Raw genomic sequence first — 20,997 nt, 5'->3', positions numbered from 1 at the left:
GGTTGGGTGTGTAATGTTCTGTTAGATTGAGATGATATCATCTATGGAGAGAGGGTGCTTTGTGAAGTAGGCCCTATTTCTCTTATCCTTTCATATAGGGAGAAATGTAAAATAGATAGAAACCGACCTGGATTGCTCCAGTCTGAACTCAGATCACGTAGGACTTTAATCGTTGAACAAACGAACCCTTGATAGCTGCTGCACCATTAGGATGTCCTGATCCAACATCAAGGTCATAAACCCTATTCTCAATATGGACTCTAGAATAGGATTGTGTTGTTATCCCTAGGGTAACTTGTTCCATTGGTCAAGTTATTGGGTCAATTGTGTGCTGATTTGCTTTGTCTGGTGTAGACTTGGCATAGGTTGTTCGGAGGTTGGGTTATGCTCCGAGGTCACCCCAACAAAAATTTTTAATACAGGTACAGTAGTTTAAAGTCCATAGGTCTATATAGTTTTTATTGCATTAGTAAACTGAAGCTTCATAGGATCTTCTCGTCTTATTGTTTTATGCCCATCTCTTCACAGGCAGGTCAATTTCACTGGTTAAAAGTAAGAGACAATTAAACCCTCGTGGTGCCATTCATACAAGTCCCTATTTAAGGAACAAGTGATTATGCTACCTTTGCATGGTCAGGGTACCGTGGCGGTTAAACATGTGTCACTGGACAGGCTGTGCCTCTAATACTGGTAATACTAGAGGTGATGTTTTTGGTAAACAGGTGGGGTTAGATTTGCCGAGTTCCTTTTACTTTTTTAACCTTTCCTTAAGAGCATGCCTGTGTTGGGTTAACAGTACGAGTAGTAATGATTTTATTAGTTATTTGTTATTATTAGACTGTTATCAGTGAAGTGTTTCGATCTGATGTAGGCTTATGCAGTGGAGAAAATTGTTCATGTTACTTATATTAACATTATTGCTTCTATAAAATAATAGATTAATCCAACGGGATGTGAGGAGTTCAGTGATACGTCTGGGATTTTTAGGTGTTTGGATGTTGAGCTTGAATGCTTTCTTAATTGGTGGCTGCTTTTAGGCCACCTGTGGAAGCTGGGTTTTTTTACTCTCTGTGTAAGGTTTTTTTCCTAGTGTCTAAAGAGCTGTCCCCTCTTTAGACTAACAATTAAATTTACAAGGGGATTAGGTGATTCTGTAGGTAAATTTGAGGTTGAACTAAGATTCTATCTTGGATAACCAGCTATCACCAGGCTCGGTAGGTTTGTCACTGCTGCCCATAAATCTTCCCACTATTTTGCTACATAGATGGGTGTGCTCTTTTAGCTGTTTTTGGGTAGCTCGTCTGGTTTGGGGGGTTTTGGCTATAGTTCTCTTTTCGAAGTTATTTCTAGTTAGTTCATTATGCAGAAGGTACAGGGGTATGTCCTTGCTGTTTTGTGCTTGGTCAGTTTTTTCATCTTCCCTTACGGTACTGTATCTATTGCGCCAGGGTAAAATTTCTATTGCCTATACTTTTATTTGGGTAAATGATTTAGTTAGGTTTATTTGATAATAATATTGGTTAGGTTTGGGGCTAGAGTTGGCTCAAGGTAATCAAATTATATTGAGATCTTCTGTATGTAAGCCAGGTGCTTTGTGTTAAGCTATACCTTCGTTTATCCAAGTGCACCTTCCCATACACTTACCGTGTTATGACTTATCTCCTCTATATAAATATGAGGGGTGATTAGTTAAGTTAGTCCTTAAATATACTTGAGGAGGGTGATGGGCAGTGTGTGCATGCTTTATGCCCTTATTCAATTAAGCCCTCTGCTCTTAATTTACTGCTAAATCCTCCTTAGGCTTTTAGATTTCATAAGAGCTATCGTGGAATTTTCTGAGGTAGAAAATGTAGCCCATTTCTTACTACCTCATAGGCTACACCTTGACCTAACGTTTTTATGAGTATACTTGTGCTTACTTTGTGGCCTTTACTAGGGTTTGCTGAGGATGGCGGTATATAGGCTGAGCAAAGGTGGTGAGGTAGATCGGGGTTTATCAGTTATAGTACAGGCTCCTCTAAAAGGATGTGAAGCACTGCCAAGTCCTTTGAGTTTTAAGCTGTTGCTTGTAGCATTCTGGCGAATAGTTTTGTTAATTTAACTATTAGGGTTTAGGGCTAAGCATAGTGGGGTATCTAATCCCAGTTTGGATCTTAGCTATTGTGTGTTCAGAAGTACTAAAGCCACTTTCATCGTTTATTTTATATCAGCTATGGTTTTTTACAATTTAGATGGAATTTAGCTTTATGGAGGTCATATCTAAAACACTCTTTATATGCCGGTCTGTATTAGCTTGGGTTAATCGTATGGCCACGGTGGCTGGCACAAAATTAACCAACTCTAATTACTATACTAGCATAGCTTAGTTAAACTTTCATTTATTGCTAAAGGTTTATCACTGCTGTTTTCCGTCGGGTGTGGCTGAGCTAAGTGTTTTGAAGTACATTAGTGGGTGCTTGATACTTAGTCCTTTGATTGTAGCGATTTAGAGGGTTATTTCACTGGGGTTTGGATACTTGCATGTGTAATCTTGCTAAGAGTTAATAGAAAGGCTGGGATCAAACCTGTTGTTTATGGGGTGGTGTAAGTCCGTCTAGACATTTTTAGTATCTTGCTTTAGATAAGTTAAGCTATATAAACAGGGATTAGTTGGATTTTAAATATATATATATATATAGATATATATAGTTATGAAGTACTGTCTTTGGGGTTGTGATAGTGGGAGTTGTGGGTTTAGTAGTGAGTGGGTGGGCATGTAAGTTGAGTAAAATCAGGGTAAAGAAATTAAATTTGGGAGGCAGCGGAGCAAAGCTGAAAAGAAAATTGTGTTAGTTGAGGGGTGACTGTTAAAGTTGTGTGCAGCCAAAAGATAAAAATTTAGGCTCTGGCTAAGTTGGATTGAGGCTTTTGTTTTTGCGGTTTGGCGAAGGTATCTTTTTTCCAGGGAAGTGAAGTTGGGGATGGGGGAGGAGGGTTGTGAAATTTTATTGTAGTATTTGGTGTGAAAGGCAGTTGCTAGTGTGTTTAGTTATTGTTATGTCTTACAAGCTTGGATTAATTAACACCTTGTGGTAGTTATGCAAGGCTGGAATATGGAATGTAGGTGTGATCAACAATATTATGTATTAGGAATCAAAGACAGATCCTGCGACATACAGTGTAGGGGGGCCAGCTTTCTGCAATGGGGTCGCATTCACACCCAAAAGATAAAATACCAAATGCATGGAGAGCTCCCGTGACTAGTTAATAGGGTGATAGACCTATGATCTTTCGAGATGTCTTATTTAAGGGGAACGTGTGGGCAATCTTAATTTCATGGCCCTGCGGTAAGAACCAGATGCCGGATACAGTTCACTATAGCTACCCTCAAGTGTTACAGGCCCGGAGCAAGGAAAGTAGCACTCTTGTGCCAGATATTGATTTCACAGAGGATGGTGAACAAGGGACCACTAACTGAGGAGGTATTCGTGGTGACAAGGATTTATTTGACTTAAATGTGCTATGTTCAATGAACGATCAAATGTACTATGTACTATTAAGGATATAAAGTACTGATCAATATCCCTGGGGACAGGAGTTGACTTTGAAGGGTGGTGTTATGTTCTATAGTTAGATAAACGGGTATGGTACTTGCTTGTGAGCATGTTTTTCGAGCATTTATTGTACTTATGTATTTGCATGTGTTATATACAGTTAAGTATTTATAGTATAATATAATATTCATGTTGGCTAGCAGTAACGCACGATATACATAGAATTACGGGGCGGATCAATACTTAAGTTGTACTTAAAGTTGATGCTCCATCAGAATACAGAGAGTAGTTTAAATTCGAATTTTAGCTTTGGGTGCTGATGGTGAAGTTAAGTGCTTTCTCTCTGAGTTGTCCTGGGGAGAGGGTCTCCATCACCAGTTTACAAGACCAGTGTATTAGTTTATACTACAAGGGCAGATTCATTTGAGTAGTTTGGTTTCGGCTAAGGAAGCAAGTGGCATTAGGGTTAGGATTGTGGTGAAGTATGTTATGGATGCTATTTATCTGATAATCGTAAATGGGTGGTTTACTGGTTGTCCTCCGACCCATGTGAGGGTTAGTAGGGTTACAATTAGGAGTCAGTATAGGAATTGGATGAGTAGGCAGAATATTATGCTTTGTTATTTAGATATATGAAGTGTGGGGATGAGTGCTAAGATAAGGATTGGTGGTAGAAGTGCTAATACTCCTCCTAGTTTGTTGGGGATGAATAGTAGAATTGCGTATGTGAATAAGAAGTATCATTTGGGTTTAATATAAGGGGGAGTATGTAAGGGGTTAACCAGGGTATAGTTGTCTGGGTCGCTTAGGAAGTCAGCTGAGAATAGCACTAGGGTTATTAGAGTGAGAAAGAGGAGTATCAAGCCTAGGATATCTTTGATTGTAGTGGGGGTGGAAGGTAATTTTGTCGGAGTAGGAGGAGATTCCTGAGGGGTTGTTGGACCCTATTTAATGGAGGAATCGTAAGTGTAAGATTGTTAGGGCTGTGATAATGAAGGGTGGGATGAAGTGGAGGGTGAAGAATTGTGTGAGGGTGGGGTTGTCAATTGAATATCCACCTCAGACTCATTGGACAAAGTTGGTTCCAATATATGGAATGGCTGATAGGAGATTTTCGATTATTGTGGCACCTCAGAATGATATTTGGCCTCATGGGAGTACATAGCCTATGAAGACTGTTGCTATGGTTGTGAGTAACAGAGTAATGACAATATTTCAGATATCTAAGAGGAGGAATGAACCATAGTATAGGACTTGGCCAATGTGTAGAAAAAGACAGATGAAGAATATTGAGGCGCCGTTGGTGTGGAGGTGGCGGATGGTTCAGCCATAATTTACGTCTCAGGTGATATAGGCAATTGAGGAGAAGGCAGAGGAGATATCTGGCGAATAGTGTATTGCTAGGAAGAGGCCTGTGATGATCTGGAGGGTTAGGCAGGTACCGAGAAGTGAACCAAAATTCCATCACATGGAGATGTTGGATTGAGTGGGGAGATCAGTGAGGGAGTGGTTGATTATTTTTATTAGTGGGTTGGATTTGCATGTTGCGGTCATTAGTGTTTTTGTAGTTAAAATGCAACGATGGTTTTTCATATCATTATTCATGGTTACAGTCCATGTGGGAATGATGACATACGCTTTATTCTTGTTAAGTGCACTATTAGTTATGAGTTTTGTAGGTTTTTCTTCTAAGCCTTCTCCTATTTATGGGGGATTGGCGTTGTTAGTGCTGTGGTTGGTTGTGTTATTGTTTTGAATTACGGGGAGCTTATATAGGTTTAGTGGATCTTTTTTATTTATTTGGGGGGTATAATGGTTGTTTTGGGTTATACTACGGCAATGGCTATTGAGGAGTACCCTGAGACATGGAGCTCAGGGACTTAAGTTTTGGGGAGTGCTTTGGTGGGGTTAGTAATGGAAGTGGGTTTAGTTTTATGGGCATCAGAGTATGATGGATTGGTGGTAGTGGTTAATTTTAATAACATGGGGTTTGAGTGGTTTTTGAGGGGGAAGGGTTAGGGTTGATTCGAGAGGATTCTATTGGCACGGGTGCTTTATATGATTATGGCCCTTGGTTGGTGGTGGTTATTGGTTGGACATTATTTTTAGTATGTATATTGTGATTGAGATTGCTTGGGGTAACAGACTACATGATTGCAAGCAAGGCTAGGGTAACCGGGATGAGGAAGGAGAGGAAATAGTGTTTAATTATACCTTGTTGAGTGGTGGTGACAATGGAGGCGGCAACCTGGGTTTGTAAGATTGTTTTGGATATAGATTTTTCTAGTCAAATTAAGTCTAGTAAGATAGAAGCTAGGATTTGGCATATAAGCAGGTTTTGGTGGGGGGTTATGCGTTGGATTGTAGTAGGATAAAATCCTAGTATGTTGGAGAAATTGAACATGTATAGTGGAGTTTTTATTATAAGTTTGTTGGTTATGAGGCTAAGGTCTAAGGTTACTAGGAATCCTAGGGCAGTTACGTTTAGGGCTGAGAGTTTTAAGTAGAGTGGAATTGTTGTATGAGGGAGTGAAGTGGGAGAGATACTGTTAGTAATAAGGAACCCTGCGATTATGCTGCCGATTGTGAGGTGTTTAATTGGGTTTAATAGGGTAGGAATGCCTTCGTTAATGTTGATTAGGGTTGGGAAGTGGGGTTGTCCTTTTAGGGTGAGAAGGATGATTCAGGTGCTATAGGCGCTTGTTAGGGAGGTGGCAATGAGAGTAATAGATAGGGCTCAGGTGTTGGTATATTATGTGTTTGCAGTTTCGATGAGGAGGTCTTTGGAGGAGAAGCCTGTGAGAAAAGGCATGCCTGTAAGTGCTAGATTACCAATGATTAAGGAGGTTGAGGTGAGGGGTATTGTTTTAAATAATCCTCCTATTTTTCAAATATCTTGTTCATTGTTGAGGTTATGAATAATAGATCTGGAGCTTATAAATAGTATGGCTTTGAAGAAAGCATGAGTGCAGATATGTAGGAATGCTAGATATGGTTGATTAATGCCAATAGCAACTATTATTAGGCCTAGTTGACTTGAGGTGGAGAAGGCTGCAATTTTTTTGATATCATTTTGTGTTAGGGCACAGATTGCTGTGATTAGGGTGGTAATGGCTCCCAGGCATAGTGTGAGACTTTGAATTGTTGTGTTGCTTTCTACTAAGGGGTGAAAGTGGATGAGTAGGAAGATTCTGGCTACAACCATAGTGCTGGAGTGGAGTAGAGCTGAGACCGGGGTTGGACCTTCTATAGCAGAGGGAAGTCAGGGGTGGAGACCGAGTCGGGCTGATTTTCCTGTTGCTGCTAAGAGGAGGCCTATTAGTGGGAGGAAATTTGAATTGGAGTCTAGGATAAGTATTTGTTGAGGGTCTCATGAGTTGTAGTGTAAGAGGAATCAGGCTAGGGTTAGGATGATGCCAATATCGCCGATGTGGTTATATAAGATTGCTTGGATGGTCGCAGTGTTAGCGTCTGTTTGGGCATATCATCAGCTGATTGGAAGGAAGGATATAATTCCTACACCTTCTCATTCAATAAAGAGTTGGAAGATATTGTTGGCAGTAACTAGAATTAGTATAGTGGTGAGAAAAATGAGTAGGTATTTTAAAAATTGATTAATTTTGGGGTCTGAGTTTATGTATCATAGTGAGAATTCTATGATGGATCAAGTGATGAATAGTGCAATTGGAATAAACATTATGGAAAAGTAGTCTAGTTTAAAACTTAGTGACAGCTCTAGTGTTTGAATTGTTGTTCAACATCAATTTGAGATGATGGTTTCTTGGTCTACGCGTATAAATATTGTTGTAGGGAGAAGGCTGATAATGAAGGTGGATATAATAATTATTTTTACATAGTATGGGTATAGGTTTTTTTTTGCTAGGGTTTATAAAGGTAATGAGGACAGGGGAAATTAAGGAGGTCAAGGTTATTATGGTAATGGAGGTATACATGGTTATTACTTTTATTTGGAGTTGCACCAATATTTTTGGTTCCTAAGACCAATGGATAACTTTCATCCTTTAAAAGTTAAGCGAGCCATGTTGTTAAACATGGGGGCATGAATTAGCAATTTCTGCGAACTTTCGCAGTAAATAAGAAGTAGTAGGCTTCTATAGTTAGATTCATAATCTAATGTTTGGTTAAACTATATTTACAAGATAGCATAATATTAGGGTTAAGAGATAGGGGGAAGATGGGGGAAAGGTGTATAAATATTAGTGTATTTTCCTGCGTGAGGGAGGGTTTTATATTAGTAATTTATCTCTGGCCTATAGTCAGTTACTCAGAAATATCATTAATTTTGCAATTATTATTTTATTATTACTAACACTACTAATTACTTAACATGTGCAAGTCACTTGAGATATCGTTCTTCATTTAATAGAACCAGATTGTTTAGTACATCAAAATTATATTATCTTGCAAAGTCATAGTTGACAGATACCTTGTGGACTTGATTAAAAGTAGACATATCAGTTTTGACAGTAAGATGAGCTAGTTGAAATTCTAAAATTCTACCACAGGTAATAAGGATCTTCACCAGTATTGCAGCTTAAAACACTTTCTCAACAATATAAATCTGTTCCTTTAACATTTGCAGACGAACTCAGTGTTCATTTGATCTTACTAAAGCATTTAAATCATTCTTTGTTGAGACCCCAGAGGTTTACATACTATAGCATAAACATACCCTATGAAAGCAGACGATTTTTGCCATATTAAAGCTTCCTGTGGCAACTTGTCTCAACATCATAGCTGCCTGACAGAAAAGCACAGAGGTAATGAACAATGCATGTATAATAAAGACCAAATAATTTATACCACTTGTATCTGAATAGTGTTCTTAGTTTCAATACCAAACAAATTCTGTCGGCATATAAGATTATATTCTTTATGAAAGGACACAATAAACTCATATATTTTAAATTAATATCACACTTTTAAAACCTGTGTACAAAGCAAGCATTCTTTATTACATTATTAAGTAATCTCTTAAAAGATAATTTTTGTCCACATAAAACTGAGATTTTATTCCTTTGTTAAAACTCAGTATCTATGTTGAATGCAAATTGCATGGGCTTTATATGATAACTTTCTCAAGAGACAAAAGCTGAGGTAAGACTAATGAAAAATCTATGCCACCCTGCCCTACTCTTGAAAGATTTTCCCACTCACACTAAGGAAAACCGATAGTGTCAGTAGGAAGGGGAAGAGAGTAGGACTTGTAGAAGGACAAGAAAAAGGAGGGCTAGTGGTACAATAGTGATAATTACTACTATTAGCTGTTGTTACTAACTTGCAGAAAGATTTGAATGCAAGTCAGTGGTTGTGAAACCAGTTCTTTGTTTATTTTGTAAAATAATTGCTAATCCAGGTTGCTTTCATTTCAATTAAATATTAGATTCTCAGATAATTTCTATATAAGAGAATAACACACTTGACGAAATGTATCAAGTGTTTTAAAAAATGAAATTTGCTATGAGTTTTATAATATATTCATATGAAATCATACAGCTAAAAAAATTAATCAAGGTGTACCTATTCAACATTATGGAATATATGCATAAAATTAACATTGGAAGTAGTCCAACATCTTAAATGAAGGAATGATTAAAAACTTATACTATGCGCATACAATAGCATTACAATAATTTTATCAATGAAATATTCAATTACACTGTCAACCATAATACAAATAAAGGGAGTTAGAAAATGATAAATGTGACAAGATGACAAGTTTTTGCAGGAGGAAAATGTATACACAATTTTCTAAATAAGTGTCACATGTGTGCATTGAGCTATATAAATAGGACAAAAGCCATGATGAAAAAATATATTTTGCATGAATAATATCACAACATAAAATTTTAGAAAAATTTTATTTAAACATTTTTTTCATGCTTTTATAAAATTTCTTACATTAATTTTGTATTATTTTTATTATGTTATCACAGAAGAAGAAAAAACCAGTCCATATCCGTGATGAATCTGTAGACAGAGATTAGATTCCTTCAGCACTGCATGGATAAACAGGGCCCTCGGCATCAAGCTAGTGAGGTGAAACACTGAACACCAGTTACAGTAAATATGGCTACAGTCAACGGCAATCACACACAATACCTAGATGCCCCAAGTATTACCTGGAATAGCAGTACAATGACTCTTACGTTAAGATTAAAAATCATATTTTAAAAAACACTCTGTAATATGTGGTCTGCACAGTTAACATTTGGACTTTTTTTCTTTGTTTTGTTAAGGACCATTAGGAAAAGTTTTACCACAATGATTAAATCTCAAAGTATTTAAATTTAAATATTGGCATACATAGGAAAACGCAACTCAGAATAATTCGCAATCAATTTCAGCCAAGCACATCTTCACCAGGAGTGTTACGTGGTGTGAGTGAGCTGCTCAAAAGAGAGACAAGATCTCCCCTGCAGAAAGGCCTGGTGGCTTCTTCTATTCTGGTGCAAGTGCTGCTTCTGAAACACAACAAAGTGATGATGAGAGTTCTTCATATGCAGTTATAAGTAGTACATCAATTTAACAGTGTGATCTCAGGTCAATAGGTGTTCCACTTAAACAATAACCTGAAAATATATTCATTCAACTATGTAACTGTATAGTGTACAATTCTGTACTATAAATGAGAATCCTGGACTAATTCACAGAAATTCCAAATTACAATACCAAACTCCAGAATGTCAGTGGTTCTTAACCATCAGCTTTTATTTTTGTTTAATTTTTCAAAAACTACCAGAAAACTCTGACAAACTTTAAGTGAAGTATAAAGCATTGTAGAGAAACATAAACATAGATATAAAATTATCCCAACTGTGAGTAGCTTATCCTCAAAGCTCATAGTGAGGGAAGTAAACACTAATGGCTTCCAACTAAAAGAATCCTACAGAAAACCTGCCTGAAATCAACACAAGTGATTTAGTAGAACAACAATATAGAACTAAAGCTGAGTGGTGCCACTTTCCAAGAACCTATATTAGTAATTTTAGTATTGTAAGAGAAGAGTCTGGGTATAATATTTTTAACATTATCTCCCTGACTACAACGTAATAGCTCCATTTCTTTTCTCCCTTACACACACGCACATAAATACATACACATATACACATATTTACACAAATATCCTTAACAGAGTCCAATTATCTCACATTATATATCTAATTGCAAAAAACCAGAGTGATTGAGTTAGAAAATATTATTTACTCCAAAAATTCCTCAAAACACCTGATTTTCTCTCTTTAGTAACTCGTACCAATTCTTTCAGTAGTGCCCGCTATGCTGTTATTCTTTTGTGATGAAACAAATTCGTTTTTCACAGGAAATGGAAGAGTTTGTACAGAGCTCTGGAGAAAATGGTGTTGTGGTGTTTTCTCTGGGGTCAATGGTCACTAACATGAAAGAAGAAAGGGCCAACGTAATTGCATCAGCCCTTGCCCAGATCCCACAAAAGGTAAGATGAAGTGCCTTACTGGTGTGGAAAACTACTGAAAGAGGCTGCTAAAGTTTGTAAGTAATCCAATTATAGAAACTTCTGACAAATGTGAAGTTGACCAAAAGTTGAAAAATGAGAACAAGGATAATCCTGGAGAGACTGTGATAAGTTTGAAAATTGTAGTTGCATTTTAAAAAATGGTTTTAAGTATGAACATTCCCCTATGTAAATATGCTGACAATAAATTGTATGGAGAAAGGTATTTAAAAAGTGTTTGGAGATTTTTCAGCTCGTGTCCCATAAAATTTTGAATTGTGTATGTGATCTACATGGAAAGAATATTAAAGAGTAGATTGAACTCTTTATAGCCGAATATAGCCTTAAATGTGCTTGTATAGCATCCACCGACAGAAGTCATAGTTGTGCCTCAGCCTTAGAGGTTGCATGTGGCCCTGGGGGAGTTTCTACCCTTCGTATGCATGAGTGGTTTCTATTAGCATCAGTGGGAACTCACTACTCCATATGTATCCACCAAAGGCAACTTGAGACCCACAATTATTTTTAATTTCTGATATTAACACTCATACATACAGCTGAATTTAACTCGATATATTTCAGGTAAGTGAAAATTGTGCTTAATGTAGTCTTTAGAATGACTTTCAGGTGTTTTCATAAAAAATGTATATCCAGAACTGTTTCCTTGTAGAAATACAAGTAAGACTTATGATCATTTGCTTCAGAACAGTTTTCCTAATCTCAGCAGTATCCAATGAGTGAAGAACATTTGACTGACTCTTGAACCACCTCTATAACTTATTGCACTCTGGAAGCTCTTGGTGAATGTTTACAATTATGGGATGTAGTATTTCTATTTGCACTTTAAGTCAAATGCTTATGTAAAATACCTGACAACAAATGGAGAAGATTGGCTCTGTTAGTAATTATGCGGTATATACTCTATTTACAGATCTGTGGTAGTGTAACATGATCGAATGTTATTAATTTAGGAAGAATAACTGCCACATGTGGGGAGTAGGGGAGTAAGGAAAATGAATTCCAATCCTGTGATTAAATGTGTAAACTGTAGGCCAGGCACGGTAGCTCACGCCTGTCATCCCAGCACTTTGGGAGGCCAAGGTGGGCGGATCACGAGGTCAGGAGTTCGAGACCAGCTTGGCCTATGTGGTGAAACCCCATTTCTACTAAAGATACAAAAAAATTACCCAGGCATGTTGCCATGCACCTGTGATGGCAGCTACTTGGGAGGCTGGGGCAGGAGAATCACTGTAAAAGGTGTATCTGAGTAATGTTCAGGGTACTATTCAGAGAAACAACTGCCTAGGCTGACAGACAACTTGTCCAAGTATTCACACAGCCAGATAGATTTAGAGAAAGAGAAAAAGCAGCCAGCCCTGCTGGACTGCACCCAGCCAATGTCTGAAGGAGGAAGATGAAAGAGAAAGGGTGGAGATGGATCCTGCCCTGAAGGTGGACGCTGCTCAGTATAAAATGTGGCCGGACAAGGACTCTGCACTATCAGATTAACAACCCCTCTCAATGGAGGAAGCAGAAGGAAATATAGAAAGGAGTCAAACAAAAGGAAGCCAGGCACAGAAACAAGTTCAGATGCCCACTCTATAAAACATAGTAGAAATTTATTTTCTTCTGTATAGAATAAGCCAGTGACTTTTGTGTATTTATCAATTACCTTTTAATTTCCTGCCTGATAAAGCTTTCTGTAATGACCTCTTCCAACCTTTTGCTGAAACCTGAGTTACTTTAACACTGATGTAGCAAATAAAAGTTAAACACTGTAAATTATTGTTCAGTTTATGAGGATTGCTTGGGAGTTTCAAAATTAGTAACTTAAACATAAAATGTCTTGGCTATAGCAGAACATATTAATCACTGTTGTCAAAGCTTTGTAGCACGTTGTCTCGGTGTTAATAATCAGTTGACCAAATTCAGCAAACTACAATTTTGGGCCGGGCGCGGTGGCTCAAGCCTGTAATCCCAGCACTTTGGGAGGCCGAGACGGGCGGATCACGAGGTCAGGAGATCGAGACCATCCTGGCTAACACGGTGAAACCCCATCTCTACTAAAAAATACAAAAAACTAGCCGGGCGAAGTGGCGGGCGCCTGTGGTCCCAGCTACTCGGGAGGCTGAGGCAGGAGAATGGCGTAAACCCGGGAGGCGGAGCTTGCAGTGAGCTGAGATCCGGCCACTGCACTCCAGCCTGGGCGACAGAGCCAGACTCAGTCTCAAAAAAAAAAAAAAAAAAAAAAAAAAAAAAAAAAAAAAAAAAAAAAAAAAAACTACAATTTTGAGTTTATTCAACAGCTGTATTTTTATTCATGATACCAACAGGTTCCTCATTTCTATGCCAAAAAGTATCCAAAATTAGAAACACTGATAATACTCTGAATTTGTGTCAAAAATGGTCACTTGAAATTTATTTTGGAAGTAGTGCTTGATAATTTATAATTCCAATGAAGTTATGCATACTACCCTTGCAGCATTAATCTCTTTCTTATAAGTAGCTTATTTATGTTCTTGCTATTTTGTCAATCAATGGACAATGGGCTCTAACCTACACACAAGTAGGTACATGTGAACTACTTGTCAAATTACTCAAAAAGAAATGAATACATTAAAATTAAATTTGGAAGATGAAAACTAGCATAAAATACATAAAACAAAAGAAGCACTCAGGTCATTATGAAATTGTTAGTGTTTTACACTAGAATTAAAATGAATAGTAAAAATTTTTTATACATTTCTTAGAATATTTTTATTTTTAAAAAAATTAATTTTATTTTTAACTTTTAAGTTCAAGGGTACATGTACAGTTTTTTTACATAGGTAAATTTGCGTCATGGGGGTTTATTGTACTGATCATTTCATCACCCAGATATTAAGGCTAATATCAGTTATTTTTCCTGATCCTCGTTCTCCTCCCACCCTCCACCCTCCAATACACAGCAGTGTATGTTGTTCCTATCTATGTGTTCACATGTTGTCATCTTTCACCTTCCACTTATAAGTGAGGACATGCCATATTTTTATTTCCATTCCTTTGTTAGTTTGCTAAGGATAGTGGTCTCCAGTTCCATCCATATCCCTGCAAAATACATAATTTTGTTCTTTTTTTATGGCTGCATAATATTCAGTAGTGTATAAGTACCATATTTTCTTTATTCAGCCCATAATCGATGGGCATTTAGGGTGATTCCATGTCCTTGCTATTGTGAATAGTACTGCAATTACTATACTTGTGCATGGGTCATTATGAAAGAACAATTTACAGTCCTTTGGTTGTATACCCAGTAATGGGATTGTTGGGTTTCATGGTATTTTTGCCTCTGGGTTTTTGAAGAATCGCCACTGTCTTCCACAATGTTTGAACTAACTTACATTCCAACCAACAGAGTATAAGCAAGCCTTTTCTATACAACCTCGCCCACATCATGATGTTCTGACTGGTGTGAGATGCTGTCTCATCATGGTTTTGATTCGCATTTCTCTAATGATCTGTGATGTTAAGCTTTTTTTTCTTTTTTCATATGATGACTGGCTGCACGTAGGTTTTCTTTTAAAAAGTGTAACAATTTTTTAAATACTTGAACTTTTCATTGATAATCCGATTTTTTCTAAGGTACTATTTTGGAAAATCATGATTTCCTTACGTGCCTAACTAATTATGAAAGTTGAGAAAATTAAATGTGAGTATTCTGTTTACATCAGTCTTTGAATAGTTCTGATTTACTAACATCCCTTGATCTCATTCCTACTCTTTTTACAGTTCGAACATTCTATAACTTTTGAATTCCACTCATGGAATAAGATATTTTCTTCACTGTAACAGGTTCTGTGGAGATTTGATGGAAAAAAACCAGATACCTTAGGTCTCAATACTCGGCTCTATAAGTGGATACCCCAGAATGATCTTCTAGGTAAGACTCGGGTGAACAAATACTGGATATATTAGTTACAGTACATTAGAGTGTTAATAGTTAATCATGAAACAAGCTTTTTGAGTATTTGTTTAGGAAAAACAAAATGTAACTTCTTTATATTTATTTACCAGTCCTAGGGGAAAAAGAATACGCTATAATTATTGGCATTTTATGATATACACTCACATTCTTTATGGTCAGAATCAGCGAAAATCTTTATTTCAGGTGTTAATATATCTCACAGAATTTTTCAATAACTTCCTAAGGTATCTCTCTGTCTCCTATTTCTACAACTTTACACCTGTTGTTTCCTCTCTTGCAGGGTTATTTCAAATGCCACCAAAAATAATAGCTCTTCTATCACCAGTGATTCTGTATTTTCTGAAGGATTAAATTGTTAATCTTAATCATAAAGTGATGATAGGTCATGATGAAGTGTGATCTGTCCTTCCTGAATCCTAGCACCACCACCAACCCACTGCCTGCTGCCTTGCACACCCCACATATCACACTCTGTGACTGCACTTAAAATAGCAGTTCACATCATGCCCATCTCTTTGCTGTCTTCTTTACTGCACACTTAAAAAATCTAGATCGCACTTTTTCATTAGTCCAACTGGAACTCTTGTATTGTTTTGCAGTCTGAAGTCACACACACCATGCAGCCTTCACTTACATACCCAGCACAAGTACGTGTCTTTTTCTCTGAAGTCTGAAAAGTAATAGCAAATTAGTTCAATGTATTATTTAGAGAACACTGTCAGTTTCAGAGCTTTTCATTGTGCGTCTCATTTTATTCCTATGAATAAGTTTTCTAAAATTCATCCAATCCTAGGTCATCCAAAAACCAGAGCTTTTATAACTCACGGTGGATCCAATGGCATCTACGAGGCAATCTACCATGGGGTCCCTATGGTGGGCATTCCATTGTTTGCCGATCAACCTGATAACATTGCTCACATGAAAGCCAAAGGAGCAGCTGTTAGATTGGACTTCGACACAATGTCGAGTACAGACTTGGTGAATGCCCTGAAGACAGTAATTAATGATCCTTTGTGAGTAGAACAATATTTTTCACTAGGTGGTATTTATAGATAGCTTCTCTTGTCAATAGTGAGTGTGAGCTTCATCCTTTTTATAAGAGAGTAATTCTGAAAGAATTTAAATGATTTAACCAATCTGAAATCTGTTTTTATTTTGCATCAGTTATTTAAAAATTGTATTTGAGACCCATACATCTAATGAATAGCCAGTTAGTGAAACAATTTTCTACACAAAAATACTTTTAAAATGATATAGTGAATATAAAAAATACATTTCTTAAAACTTTGACATAATGAATCCATAGTAGAAAGGAACAATAATTTAAATAATATAATAAATATTTTAATTCGATATCTAAAATGCCTCAGAACATGACTATTTTCCCACTGAAATATTAACTTTTATTATCATCATTATTGTAATGGACTTGAAAATGAGATTTAATTTTGATACCATAAAATCCTCCTGTTTATGATATAAAATCCAAATATATTTACTAGGTTTACAGAGCTGTGAAGCCATTGCTATCACATAATTTTAGAATATTTATATCAGCACAAATACTGCAATGACACAGAAGTCACTTCCTCTGACCGCTTAGCCCCAGTCTAACATTAATTTATTTTCTTTCTCTAGAGATTATTCTCTCTAGAGAAATTTCATATAAATGGAATCATACAGTTTAGGGTGCTGTGTAAATGACATTTCACCTAGATTAATTTTTTGTTGTTTTTTATGCTGTTAGTTTTATTCATGTTGTTGTATGTTTTAATACTTCATTTCTTTTTACAGCAGTTTAATATTTTTCAGTAAGGATATATCATATTTTAGTTGTTAACTTCTCAGTTCATTGGCCTTTTGATTGTTTCCAATTGTGGTTACTAGGAATATTGCTACACAAGTTTCTGCATAAACCTGTTTTCCTTTCTTTTGGGTTGATACTACAAGTGGAATTGCTGGCTCATGTGGGAACTGTATGTTTATGAAGAACTGCTAAACTGTCTTCCAAAGTACTTGTTTCATTCATCACTACCACCAGCAGTACAACATGGTTACAATTCCTCCATATTTTTGCCAAACCTGTAATTATCTGTCTTTTTGTTACAGCCTTCTTAGTGGGTGTAAAATAATCTCTGGTCTCAGATTGCATTTTCATTATGGCTAAAGATGTTGAGAATCTTTATATGTGCTTACTGATCCTTCGTATATCTTCTTTGAAAACATGCCTACTGCAATCCTTGGAACATTTTAAAACTTTGTTATTTGTCTTATTATTAAGTTTTAAGAACTATTTATATATTATGGGTCATGTCAGATATATAATTTTTAAATATTTTGTCCTATTCTGGGTGCACTAAATTTTCCTTTTTGATGATGGTCTTTGAAGCACAAAAAATATAATTTTAAGTTAAATTTTTAGTAATTGATTTTTTCACACCCAAAGATATCAACGTGCAAAATTCCTTGCCGAGTCGAGCTACCATCAATTCAGCATTTATAACTACTATCAATAATGCTTTTATGTAAGGAGGGTATCATCTAAAGGAATACTTTAAAAATACTTTATCACAAAAAAAGAAGATTAATGAATAATAAAAATACCTTTAAAGAAGATGGGAAATAATTGAAAAGAAACACAAACCAGCTTGGACAAATAGAAAAAAAATATATAAAGCAAACTAGTAGATTTAAAAGTGATTATACAAATAGTTTCACTCAACCTAAACAGACTTAAAAAAAGAGCAAATAGTGAGTAAAGACATAAAATATTTGAAGAACACCATTAATGAATGGAATCTTATAATGTAAATGATGCACACACATGCACATATGTGCATACACAATACACATGTATGTATTATATATATCAACTGGAAGACACATTTTCTTAGAGGATGTCGAATAGTTATTTGAAGTGATATGTGGTGGGCAATAACTCAAGACTTAGTAAATATAATAAGGTTCAATGTCATAGAAACTGTATGATTCAGTCATAGTGGAAGTAAGGGAAGTTATAAAAACTATAACTAACATATCTTTAAATTTTAGAGATCAAAAAAACAAACTTCAAAAAATTTTAAAGTCAAGAAGTGAATCACAATTATGCATCCAGTTTTATCTCAGCAATTCTACTCTCAACTATATACCCAAGAGATATGTATAAATATATAAATATAATACCATCTAGAAGAATGTTTATGACAGAATTATCAATAGTGTCTAAAAATTGGTAGCAACTCAAATATGTATTAATCATAAAATAAAGGCGTAGTCTGTGCTTTATCAATCAACAAAATACTACACAGCAATGGAATTACCCAACAACTGCTACATTAAAAAAAGACACTAATGAATACATACTATATAATTCAATTACATAAACAAGGAAAAATAATGTATGCTATTCGAAGTCAGTCTAATACTTAATTGGAGGACAAAAGTAGTGACTAAATGGTTCAGAAAAAGAGAGTGATTCTAGACAGGTTGTGATATCCTATACCATGATCTGAAGAGTAGGTAAATAGATATCTTCACCTCTAAATAATGTTCAAGATGATCTTACATTTTTGAACTATTCACTTAGTGTATGTATATTTATCTTTTGTATTTAATATTTAAATGTTTATTTTATGAGATATATAATGCATTTTAAAATTCTAGGAATCAAATAGCAAAATAAGCACAGAAAATAGAGAAAATCCTAGAGTTTCCATGATAGTGTGGTCAGTAAAAGCCTCTCTTAGAAGTAACATTAGAAGGAAGCCATAGAAAGGGAGAGAAGCATGCCTTGGGTTGTAGCAAGTGAGAATACTCCAAGAGCAGGAGAGAGGGAAAAAAAATGTGTAAAGTGCTAAGAACACCTTTGGGAGCTTAAAGAAAAATAGAAGGCCAATCTAGAAGACAGTGTGCAGGGGAAAAGTGTTAGAAAAAGAACGTGCCAGTGTCTAATAATGTAGGGTTCTGTAGACCAAATAACAGAGTTGGATTTTATTCTCTAAATAATGAGAAGCCAGGCCAAAGTCTTAATCAGGGGAGTGCTATAAACTGACTTTAATTGCAAAAAGTCAATCTGGCTACAGGTTGGGAAACAGTAGGAGACAAAAGAGTAATGTAGAAGCAAAGTGGCTAGCTATGAGGCATGTCACTCACCATGACACAATTACTTTTTAGGAACTTAGAGATGATAATTCTCATATTGCACTTTCACGATCTTTCTTACAGCACTTAAAATGGTTCATGATGTTGAGCACGTTCTCATATGTCTGTTTGAGAACTAACAGTGTAATTGTAATGTGTTCATAATACAAAGGATAAATGCTTAAGGTATGAATATCCTGTTTTCCATGATGTGATTATTTCACATTGTATCAAAACAACTCATATACCCCATAAATATATACACTTCATATGTACCCACAAAAACTTAAAATTAAACAATTAAAGGCAAATTAAAATGCCTCATATTTTCTCTGCTTCAAAAAAATTAACTTTCTCACCTAACATTCAATTTCTACTTTAAAAATATTTGTCAATGAGAAAAATCAAATCTAAAAGCCAAACTTTCTATGATGACTCAAATAAAAATACATAAATTCTATGTCAATTCTGTGACATTTACTTTGAATTATTTGGCACTTTAAAAGCCTTTCATAAACTTGATATGCACAGACACATTAACTTACTTTCAGTGTTAGTAAGGGAGGAGACCACTCCTCATATTGTCTTATGCCGAATTTCTGCCTCCTAAGAAAGAAGAAGTAAAAACTAAAGGCAGAAATGAAATCCACAAGCAAATAGCCTGGTGCCACACCCTGGGCCTGGTAGTTAAAGATTGACCCCTGACCTAACTGATTATCTATAGATTCCAGACATTTTATGGAAAAGCATTGTAAAAATCCCTGTCCTCTTCTGTTCCGTTCTGATTACTGGTGCATGCAGCCCCCAGTCATGTACCCACTGCTTGCTCAGTTGATCATGACCCTCTCACATGGACCCCTGTAGAGTTGTGAGTCCTTAGAAGGGACAGGAATTGATCACTTGGAGAGCTCAGCTCTTGAGACAGGAGTCTTGCTGATGCTCCCTAATGAATAAACCCCTTCCTTCTTTAACTCGGTGTCTGAGGGGGTTTGTAAAAGTCTCTTCCTGCTTCATTAGTATCTTTATTTTTATCCTTCAGATATAAAGAGAATGTTATGAAATTATCAAGAATTCAACATGATCAACCAGTGAAGCCCCTGGATCGAGCAGTCTTCTGGATTGAATTTGTCATGCGCCACAAAGGAGCTAAACACCTTCGGCCTGCAGCCCATGACCTCACCTGGTTCCAGTATCACTCTTTGGATGTGATTGGGTTCCTGCTGGCCTGTGTGGCAACTGTGATATTTATCATCATGAAATGCTGTCTGTTTTGTTTCTGGAAGTTTGCTAGAAAAGGAAAGAAGGGAAAAAGTGATTAGTTATATCTGAGATTTGAAGCTGGAAAACCTGATAGATGAGACTACTTCAGTTTATTCCAGCAAGAAAGGTTATGATACAAGATTTCTTTCTTCCTGTGACCAAAAGAAAAATAAAAAATAAAAATAAAAATCTTTTCAAAATGTACTTTGTCAAATAAAAATTTGTTTTTCAGAGATTTACCAGCCAGTTAATGGTTAGAAATATTTTGTGGAAATGAAGAAAACACTCGGGAAAATAAAAAATAATATAAATCCATATGAGTTTGTATTGAAATTTGTTGAACTTATATTGAAATTTGTGTTCTAATTCACAGTTTACACAAGAAAATTTTTACTCAGCTTAACTATATTTCACACATTCTACTTAAACACAAGAACATCAAGAAGTCCACTGACAGTATCAGTGCTGTTTTGCACATACTCAGAATAATTTGGCTTCATTTTGAATGCGATTGTATTGTTTTAACTGCTGCTAAGGAAACTATTACCTAGTTATATTATATAGAAAGTCTCTCTTCCTTTGGATATTTTAAGATGAGTAGTATTGCT

The 20,997-nt window shown here is 36.0% G+C and overlaps 1 protein-coding gene across 8 annotated transcripts in view; it reads left to right on the top strand.

Moving 5' to 3' along the window:
• The window catches only part of LOC126955127 (UDP-glucuronosyltransferase 2B33), a 329,416-nt gene extending 308,713 nt beyond the window's left edge, over window positions 1-20,703 (top strand). For 4 of the 8 annotated variants that reach the window (XM_050791392.1, XM_050791393.1, XM_050791391.1 and 1 more), the window contains 4 exons: window positions 10,876-11,007; window positions 14,857-14,944; window positions 15,783-16,002; window positions 20,169-20,703. In XM_050791392.1, the coding sequence (XP_050647349.1) occupies window positions 10,876-11,007; window positions 14,857-14,944; window positions 15,783-16,002; window positions 20,169-20,448 (720 nt within the window). In that variant the 3' untranslated portion in view covers window positions 20,449-20,703. The remainder of the gene's footprint in view (window positions 1-10,875; window positions 11,008-14,856; window positions 14,945-15,782; window positions 16,003-20,168) is intronic. The other 4 variants (XM_050791398.1, XM_050791396.1, XM_050791394.1 and 1 more) reach the window with 2 other exon arrangements.
• Window positions 20,704-20,997: the final 294 nt, after the last annotated feature.

The sequence above is a fragment of the Macaca thibetana genome, chromosome 5, assembly GCF_024542745.1.
Source record: "Macaca thibetana thibetana isolate TM-01 chromosome 5, ASM2454274v1, whole genome shotgun sequence".
NCBI classification, from domain to species: Eukaryota; Metazoa; Chordata; class Mammalia; order Primates; family Cercopithecidae; genus Macaca; species Macaca thibetana.
The sequence above is the reverse complement of the archived record's forward strand: the minus strand, read 5'-3'. Positions and strand labels throughout refer to the sequence as shown.